This window comes from Dinoponera quadriceps, unplaced genomic scaffold (assembly GCF_001313825.1).
Source record: "Dinoponera quadriceps isolate SergipeBrazil2010 unplaced genomic scaffold, ASM131382v1 scaffold2110, whole genome shotgun sequence".
NCBI classification, from domain to species: Eukaryota; Metazoa; Arthropoda; class Insecta; order Hymenoptera; family Formicidae; genus Dinoponera; species Dinoponera quadriceps.
The window spans coordinates 627959-638341 of NW_014556168.1; the positions used below are offsets into that span (position 1 = coordinate 627959).

At 42.8% G+C, this 10383-nt stretch overlaps 1 protein-coding gene across 1 annotated transcript; it reads right to left on the reverse strand.

The window, feature by feature from the left end:
• Window positions 1-1609: 1609 nt before the first annotated feature.
• On the reverse strand, window positions 1610-9703 carry LOC106747062 (glutamate receptor ionotropic, kainate 2-like). Its single transcript, XM_014624324.1, has 15 exons — window positions 9628-9703; window positions 9386-9544; window positions 8956-9134; window positions 8383-8540; window positions 7999-8140; window positions 7501-7797; window positions 6482-6700; window positions 5935-6141; window positions 5424-5508; window positions 5067-5343; window positions 4541-4739; window positions 4174-4399; window positions 3417-3532; window positions 1889-2035; window positions 1610-1790 (listed from the first exon to the last, which is right to left on the reverse strand). The coding sequence occupies exons 1-15, from the start codon at window positions 9695-9697 to the stop codon at window positions 1680-1682; spliced, it is 2592 nt and encodes an 863-aa protein (XP_014479810.1). The 5' UTR covers window positions 9698-9703; the 3' UTR covers window positions 1610-1679.
• Window positions 9704-10383: the final 680 nt, after the last annotated feature.

A 10383-nucleotide genomic window follows, 5' to 3' on the forward strand; every position in this document is an offset into this window, starting at 1 on the left:
GTTTCCCCACCCGCGACTCTCCTTCGCGGCGGGAGGACCTTTGAATAAAGCGGAGACGCGCCGGATTTATCCCGGCGAGATGCGACGGCGGGTGGCGACGGTGGATTCCTGAGGGTCTGTGTCATCGGTCGAAGGCCTCCTCGTAAACCGAATTCCCGAACGACTTTGATCGCGGGGCGGTTTATCTCTCGTTCTTTGTTGCTTCGATCGGATACTTGCACGTGTTTACGAGGAAACGCGCGAGATAAGGGAGTTCTTGTCTTAATATCGCGTCTAATGATGTAATATATAATTTAAACGAGATTCTCCGTCGACACCTTTGGGAGAATGCCGTCTCTCGGACACTAAATACGACTGGAACGCTGGATGCCATTATTTTCGTCCGTCTCTCAGCCAGTGAGCAGAACTTTCCACTGAAGAATTGCCCGGTTATTCTTTCACCATTGTGTACACGATCATAAATCAGAAATGTTAGGATAGTCGCTCCTTGGCGCGAGAATAATAGCACTGCGGAGAGACGTTCTTATATATAATCCTTTTCTTCTATCGGTCAAAGAATATTTCTTTCTTTTTAGCTCTTATACTGGCAATTCCCCGCGGGAAAAAGTCTGGTTGCATTAACCGGATGCGTTGAAGGGAACAGATTCTCTTATGACCCAAATGTGGTTCTTATAACCAGAAATTCACAATGCATCTTCGATGCAAGGAGCGAGTTTTTCCATGCGTTATTACCGCAATTGCTATTGATTCTACCCCCCGGCCCGGAGCGAAATAACAGAGCGATGCGAAAATTCACAGAACTACTTCGTAGGCGTGGTGAAGAACGCTCCTTCCACGGAATAGTTTTCAGAAACCGCCGGCAAACAGCGAGTTGCTTGCCGGCAGTGGATTCCTTCCAAGTAGGAGCGAGAAAGAGAGTGTATTAGCGCCGCAGGTAGAATTGTGCATGCGTCTAGTAGTCTGTTAGACAACCCCATTATTTGCTCGCCTACCCACTTCGGATGCATTAGGAGGGATTTTCGCGAGACTCCTCCATTATGCGTGCACGGCCCGAGAGCACGATTGCTGTGTTTAACGTCGAGAAGTGCATCTTCCACTCGTCGATAACAACGACGATCGTTATGTCACTGGTCGCTCGCGGAGTCGCGCATAAAACAATGCCAAGTATGCTTTACGACATCGCCGGATGCACTCACTGTAAATATTAGTGCCCGACGGTAAAATGTAAGATAAAATTTTATCATCATTCGGATCCCCGCGGACGACGGTAAAGATGGTTTTCTCCTGCTCGCGCCGGAGTGTGCGCGTAACTCGAGAGCGCTATGTAGGTTTCAAGGGCGACCGATTGCGTACGGAGATTTCCTTGCGACGATACACACCGCAATCGTCAGCGCGATTACGCGGTTTCAAGGAAAGCGTTTATCGCGAGGTGCTCATTTCCTCCCGCGTTATTTCACCGCCGGCTCTCTTTCAGTGCCGAGCGGGTAATCGTTGCCACGCCTTTGCAGAACTCGCGGGATCTTTTCGCGTGTCCTCTCGATATGTTTCGCCGAAGCGATCGTGTCTCATTAGAAAATAACGCCGCGGCCACCAGGCAACTCTGCAATAACACGCTTATTACTTCACGAATTTTTATTTACACGTAAAGGAGTCGCTAAGGAGAGCGAGACACACGTGATTCATCGGGAGCCTATCGTTTCGACCGATTTCTTCCTCCTCCTAACGAGCTTTTTGCTCTTGCATCTGATTAGGAATTTCAACTCCTCTTTGATCTCTTCCTTGTAGGGCACCTGCAACGAGAAACACGCGAATTTTATAGCTCCAACGTTAATTACGGCAGCGAGTGGATATGTGAGGGATTTGCAAATTGTGAAGCGCGTGTAATTACGTTATATTTGATCGCGATGTTTCGAATATTCCAGAGGAACGTCCATCCCGCATAAAACCAGGACAACGTAACTCCGCTTATCATAATCAAAAATACTCCACCGACGTCCTCGAAATTCAACGGCTCGACTTTCACTTGCGGTTTCTCCTGCAAAGAGACCAATTTGTCACTCGCGTCAGTCATCGAACTTTGATTATTTCGCTCTGCATTACTTTTCTTCAATGTGAGGGAGAAAAAGATATCCAGCGTAGAAGAATTTCTTTAGAGGAATTTAATTGGGATCCTGTCCGGTTTCCCAAAATAATTATGAATTCTAATAAGGAACTCTACGTACCCAAACAACACGTATGTCTAAAGAACGTCTCAAAGACACATTTTAGACAATAAGACGTTTTTTAGACTCTTGCGATATCTTAGGATGTCTTAGGTTTTCCCGATTTTTCGTTTTATAGTTAACTTGCAGTTCAGATTTAAACTGATGATAATGCAAAAATTGTGTTTTTCTATTCGTGATGAATCATTAAACTGGTGGTTTTGTAATGATAACTTTTAAAATTTAATGATTGACCATGAATAGAAAAACAATTTTTACGTTATCATCCAATTATATATATAAGCTTAAACCACAAGTTTAGAAAATGAAAAACCGGGTCTCATTGTTATCTGGGTTAGAAGTGTATATAATGTTTCAAACATACGATTCTATGTGAGAAACATAAGCAAATTCTATTTAATCGCCCCCAGCGTCTTCACCAAAATTTTTTCTAGTTTCTATTTTACATTACGATTGAACAAAGTATATGAAATACTTTAATTATTTACACTTTACAAATACACACACACACACACACAATATGCGCGCGCCATTGAGCATAGTAACATAAGAAAATATATATAACAGCGTTTATATATCTTCTAATCTGATATTCGATCAAACCGACTCTGACGCACGAAACAAGCCGCAGCGCACAACCAATCAGCATTGGTGGAAAAGAGGCTTCATCTCATGTTTGGGATATACGAGTGAATGGGATTCCTAATCGGAAACGCCATTTTGGGACAACTTTGGATATTCCAATCGGAATCACTTATGCTGTGTGTGGGAAAATCTGGGAAAAAGTTTAGGCAAGATAGAGTGAGGTCACAAATATGTGTTAGAGAATTCTCTCCTATGCGTTCGAGCAACTAATTCACGTCGGCAGTTTTCTAGTCGTTTTCTAGTCAAGCTGGATTTATTTAGGTCGCGTCAAACACTTCTACGTGTTACCCACAAACCCCTTTATTTGTCAAGAAAAACCCGGCCCGGCCGGATAAGCCAGAATTAAAGTCGATGTGTGCATACGGTTCTTCAGGAGGAGCTATTTGCATCATCGCGGAACGTTATAAAAAGTGGATGCATTAGTAATCACGTAAGTATCTAAGTGGCGAGATATGCCCAGGGGATTGCGTATCGTCCGACGTAATCCGCGTAATTTTTGTCAGACGAGGCTAAGCGGCAATGCACACAGACAGACGCCGATGAACGTACGCTGCACTTATCGCCGCCTCGCTTTTCTTTCCACCATCTAGTTTGCAACTCGTGCATCATGCCGTTTTCCTTGAGCTTGAGTATGGCGCCGCTCAGCTCCGTACGATAAGGTGAGTCTGTCATCAGAGAGAAGAGACGTTGCAGGTCGCTTCAAGTTAGCTCGTTTCGATCGTTTTCTCAAGTGACGAGACGACAGCCAGTTTGTAACGCGCCTACCGCTCGAACATCGTTCGGTAGCGCGTTATAAAGTAGAGGAAACCGGGACTTATTGTCACACACGTTTTACATACTGATTGGGAGAAAAAGATGTTTCATGTATATTTTAATGTAACTACATTCTTTTAGAAAATACATATTAGTCGTATACATATATATATGTAAGTTGTTCTGTTAAAATTTAATTCTAGACAAAACTGTAAATGGGATCTTTACTCAAGGTCTTAGTGTTGCGATAACTAAATACGGAAAAAATGAGCTAATGAACTACAATATGACTACAGAGAAGTTGCGACCGGTAATTTCGAATAATAAAAATGGAGAGAGGAAGAATATCCTCGCCACGTCATGATTTTGTAAGATGCGATGCGTTAGCAGCCACTTAGTACATTTAACTAACACTAGCAACCTACATTACAAAGAACATGTTCTTTCGTTAATTGAATGAGGTACAAGCTTTGTGATGACTAGCCAGTGTGACTTCTAATTCCAGTCTCCCCTACGTAACGCTGCATCTCGCACTACATATCGAAGCACCGACCTTTTCTCATCGCGATGCCGTAACCCTTGGCGTCTAAGAGTCCACCGACCTGCGTCACGTTGCACACTCTCTGCTTGATATACTCGATTGACGAGGACTCCATGATATACGCGTAATTCTCCTGCTGCACCTTCCACAGGCCGTCTTCGTTCCTCTCCATAAGCACCTCGTCAGCGTGATTCATCATGTAATTATACATAATCTCGTACGGTTCATGCGGGGCGTCCTGCAAAACGAGATCGATCGCCGCGAGAGAGTAGACGCTTCCACGAGTAATAACACCGGGATATCATCGTCAGGCAGTGCGCGCCGCCGTAATCGATAGTCGTTAACCGTCTACGTTTCCAGTGCGCGGGATGTCACTCACCTTGAAGAACGCAAGTGTCGAGCCGCCCTTCTTCGCGCCGTACTTAATTTTATGCTGGTAGGCGAGATCCTCCGCCACCTTGAAAGGCCACACAGTGGATTTCGTGGATAACGCCGCGGCTAAATTGGCGATATAAGTTGATCCGATGATCAGAGTGAAGAACCACCATGCCGTGGCCAAAGCTCTCGTAGAAACTCCTCTAAAATGCAAATTGTCTGTATTGTAAGAAGCTTGGAGGAAGCGATTTCCGCGACTATATATTCTTGTAGGGAAATAATTGGACGGTTAGTAACAATTAAGATAATTAAGATTAAATAGGCTTGCTCGCTTTTTTAACACAGGTAGCTTCTGAGATAAACTTGTGGTTTACGCAAAGAAGTTAGATTAGATAATCATCTTTCAGATTACATTCGATTTATGCGAAGTTCGTATTTTGCGAATGTGACGAAGAAAATGTTTCAACATCGCGCGTTCGATTCCGCGCAATAAAAACTCTTCTGGGCTCATAAAGTGGAGATCGACTCACGCGGGCGCAAATCCGGTAGGAGCCTTCAATAAGGCGCCAATCACGAGGAATGGAGTGTCCGCCAGAGTGAAGGGTGTTTCCAATACTTCGGGTTCCTTGATGCATGGATACGGATTTGTCCATTCCACCGGGCAGAGTTTTCCGATCAGAAATAACAGCGAGGTCACAACGATGTACGCGCCGATCAGGTGCACCCAAACCTCTTTCGAGTACGGCAGCAAGAAGGATAGCAAGCCCGGCGGAGCGGTCGTTGGCTGCCTGTAGAGAACGCTTATACCTGAAACGCCGGTCGATCGGAACGGATTCTTTCGATTTATGCCCCGCCCGTCATCTATGCTACTCGTCGAAGCGCTTTACCTAAATTCATGAACGGCGTCGTAAAGTCGACAGCGCTCTCCCTCTCCGCCGTGATCGTCAGATCCGTGATCGCTAGATCCGCTTCCTTCGGGATCAAATGAGAGATTAATCGTGTTATAGAAATTTCTATAAGAAGCACGACGCATCGGATAAAAAGGGATCCGTTTTTGTACCAATAAAATTGAGTTTTGCATCCTGAAAGTCGCGTCGCTAAAGGAAGAGAGAGAGAAAAAAAAATGAAACACCGCTTACGTTTTAATAAGTATCAATTTTCATACGAACGGTGATCGATTTCGCGGAACGAAACACTATGAAATTACATCGTACCGATGTATCGGAGGAACGCGAAGAGGTAGCTACTTTACCGATGTAAGAAGCTGCAACGTGCTGTTTTCGCGTCATGAGCACGATGAAAGGTAGCAGCACTACTCGCGAAACGACGTGGAAGATCGATCGAGTTCCGACGCTCGTCGATTCCGTTCACGAGGTTTTTTGCGAAACGTCAACTTACGTGGGCGATTATTTTCCCCAGCATGCCGTTCCACCGGCCGCTCGTCTTATTAAGTGAGCCGTAAATGTTGTCGCTCTGCACTTCAAACGTGTAATTAAACCCTAGTATTTTGCTCATCTCCTGAATTATGTCGATTGCGAAACCCTCGAATCGATCGTTTCCAGCTCTTATTGCAGCTGATTGCTTGAGCATTCCATATGGATCCGTCTGGAAAGAAATGATTTCAATTTCATTGGAGATACTTTATCATTTTGGTACATAAATTATTTCAACATTGATACATACAACTTTAACGATATCAAAGTATTTTAATTACAAAATATTAATTATAATAATTACAAAATATTTTATAGTTACAATTAAATGTTTCCTTATTCTCTCTCTTTCGTGATTAATTTATATAATTTATCTTAAAATTATCAACGTTTTGCTCCTTCTCGTAACAAGATAGCAAAGTTTCAAGTTGTTAAGAAAAGTCTACATTCGCCCATATAATGAAACAATTTAATCAGGATAACATGTGCCTACACTGGTAGTTGGAACATACTAACGATATCAGGACGATGAAGTGTTTGTCGCGTAAGCTCTTCCCCTCGTCCACACCTGGGATCTTGTATTCCGACTCCCACTGTATACCGACGTTCGTCTTCCACTCGCCGACTTTGCGCAGACCCTTTTTCCCTAGATTTACGATGTCCAGTTGGAACTCGCTCCGAAATCCGTTTGTGTCGAATTTTATCGTCCCGCTCAGTCCGTGTATGCGCTCCTAGAGGTAATTTTCAAGCTTTCTCCGGGAACATGTCATTACGCATATCCTCGGGATATTCTCCGGGACGTATATTCGCGCGCGAGCCACGGACGCATCTGTGCACGGTTCGTTTCTCTTACATTATTGGCCGAAGGAGGTAAGCGTATTTCTTCGTGCAAATACAGAGTTATTCGCGCTCGATGGAACCGGACTGCGATATCGCGGAGTCCAATCGAGAGCTATGTCAAAATTATTTCCAAATCCATTCTATGTATACGTAAAGAAAATGTACCAATAGAATTGGTCAACACCGTCGTAATTGGAGTAAACCTGCTTGATTCGACGATGATTTATTGAAACAATGTATGATGTGGAGGAAAAGCGCTAAGCTTACATACCATTTCACTTTGTGTTTCACTTGGGCGGTGGGCCGAATTTTAAATACGCACACATGCACATAAACCATATAAATAGTTTCTTCCTCGAACGAGCTCTAAAATTCTGTTGAAGATGTAGCATTAAAATTTACGTGCATGGATGTAAAACATTTCCCTACTAAAATACATTGTAGTTTTTTTGAAAATTATTACATATTGTCTTGCAAATAACTATTTTTTAAGAAGATGGAGAAATAAAGTTTAGTGGCAGAGGATGAAAATTGGCAACAAGACAGAAGAGAGCAGTATTGACTTACCCCGGTGTTGCTGATCAATTCTATCGACACAACAGTATTTTTTCCGCGTACGCGAGATTGATTGAACATCCGAAAGCTTTTTATTTCGTCGTTAAAAATCGTTAAAGAGTAGTCGCGCACGTACGTTTCGCATAAAATTACTCAGACTGAAGCCGTGCCCCCAGGTTTCCGTATCGTTGCAAGACAGCCTCTTGAGGTCTCCCTCGACGCTGTCACGCAGTCGCGCGTAACCGCTTGCGAAAAGTTGCACGGCGTCGTAAGCGAGAGCTGATGTTACCCTCAAGTGGGAACCATCTGTCAAATTCCAATTAAGAGCCCGCAGAATGTGTCGGACAGTCGAGCTTTCCGGATCGATCAAACGTATGCCCGTTAAATTCATCCCGGAATATTGGTACGGCTTTAAATCCAGGGTCTGCAGGTCCTAATAATAAATAATAAGACGCGAGCGTTATATGCTTGCATAAATATGTCCAGGCAAATCGTGCCAAGAGTTTGAACGGTTCGCGTTATTACAAAGAATTTTCGATTTGGATTTTCTGTCAGCCGGTATTTTTAATTTCGTCGCACGCTAATTATGTCGAGTTAAGCAAAGAGGAAATTGCAAAAATATCTGACGTCTTACCAGAGAGGCAACGATCACGTTGTGCTTTCCCGACATTATTCCGACTTGTTGCGCTTGCTCGAGAACGGAGGCAAGGATGTCGTACGAGCAGTCAATTATAAGATTTTTGCAACCGGACCTTTTGACCTCTTGCATAATTTTCCTGCGGGTAGAACGTCTCGTTAAACTTCAGATCGTTTGCGGTTGTTGAGAAAAATCCCGGTAACACGTGCGGTCGCACGTCTGCCGCACTGTCGTGTCGTAAATCATCGCAATATTTTCTGGCATTTATGGCTGGACTGAATAATGGTGCAAGTGTATAATAACTTCGTTTGACAAACGTCGCTCGCGCATGCACGAGATGTCGTTCGGGGAAGGAACTATTTATATGGCACGCGTGTGTACCTAAAATCCGGTCCATTGCCCAAGTGAAACACCATCGCTGAAATGGTGTGCATGTTCGGCAATTTGAGCAAACGATTCATGCGAATTAGGCCGTTGGTGTCGTCGTAAAGTATCGCATATTCCTTCCATTGGAACTTCTTTATTAAGTCTTGAAAAACCTAAACAATCAGCGACCGATATTAACGGGTCTGCTCTTTGTAGCCGAACAGGCCAAATATTCGCGATGCTAAAAATAACGTTAGAAATTATCGAATGAATAAGGGATTTCTTTTTAAGCGGTGTAATTTTTGTGCACTGAGAAAAATTATATTTATTTTTGGCCTAAATTATATCTTTCTTTAGCCACAAAAATTTATGTAATAGTAGCGATATACATGTAATTATTATTGACACCATAAGTAACATTTACCATGAACCAGAAAAATTGTTGTCTTGACTATTATTCTTTTACTATGATCATTATAGTTATAAATACGAAATGTTTCTCTTTCGATCTAATTCACGTTGAGCCGCGAGTCGTTAGCAGTTATTCGTAAAGTCACCGGGATCGCAATGAATAAGAGCAAAAAGTACCATGGAGAGCGTGTCAGCATGCGGATATAGATTTACATTTCCGCGTTTCGGTTCGGGATCCCATCTGGCGGCGATGTGAGGTATATCTAGGGTATCGCACGTACTCTGAACGTGGTCCACCGTCGATCTGTCCTGAGGACCGAATATCCCGGCCACTCCGTTGCCTAACAACTCGCACGCTGCACGTAGCGTCCATAAACAGGTTAACGATATACGTGTTATTCACGTCGGCAATCTAGCTTAACAAATCGAAGACTCGCATCTGCAGCGAGATTGGATCAAATTTGCTTTCGGACTTATAACGCGTAAACGTTGATAAATCGAACAAAATTATGCGGGATAATCTTATTATATAAGAGAGGTGTGTAAATGCGGCGGGTATAGAGCAAAATCTGCTGTTAAAATCCAAGAACACAAAATAATGATGTACCTATATTCGCTACTAGGAATGCATTTTCGTTGACTTTCTCGGTTTTTGCTATTAATAGTATGCCCTTCGCGTGCTCGGAGGTGGTGATGTTCTTGTTCACCGCCTTGACCGATAACTTGAACGCTTTCTGAATCATCTCGTCGCCATCGAACAATCCCCCTGCGATCATTCGGTTTCGTTCGATACGCTGGATTGATACTGTGTGTCTTATTCGATATGCTTTTGCAAAAAGCGTAGCTTACCGATCGGAATTTTTCTCGGAAAGCCCAGAATGTTGGGCGTAAATGCAACAATGACGTATAGGAGCAGCATTTCTCGGCCATTCTAAAAGAGGATCGTAGCTCTAATTACATAGCGATGCATGTATAACAAACGATGTATGTATGTATATTAAACAAGACAGGAGTTTTATGTTTGAACAGGATCGTATCATGTTGACGAAAATGTTTCACGTCACTATGATTAAACGATATTTTTATTTTGCGAAATCGTAGTGACATATCACTAGACAATTTCTTATCTCTTACTTCTTTTAATTATATGAAATATCAAGATATAAATCAAGATAAAATTATTTGTTATGTCAGAAAATTAGAAAATTGTTTTATTATTTTATTAAAGAAGTAAGGATAATTGTTTTTTTTTTCTTTAGGGAGAAAAAGAGCGATGCTTCATTCGTTTCATTAAGAGCACATGCCAAGCTTCAAAATATGGAATTTTGTCGTGATCTCCAAGCTTTCGAGAAAACGGCTCGTAACACTTTGCATGAACCACCCTGTATATACACACAGGCACTTTGGTATATTTAGACGCTTCGCGCCTCACTACGTCAATGCACTCTAAAACGGTTTCTCCCAATCTACGCTGAAAACAACTGTCGAATAGCACGCTGATTTTTAAGAACGCATGCGGATTCATCTCCGAGTGAAGTTCTGATACGAATTCCACGAGCTTTCGAACGTAAGAAATTCGGTTTGATGATGTAATGTACAATGTGC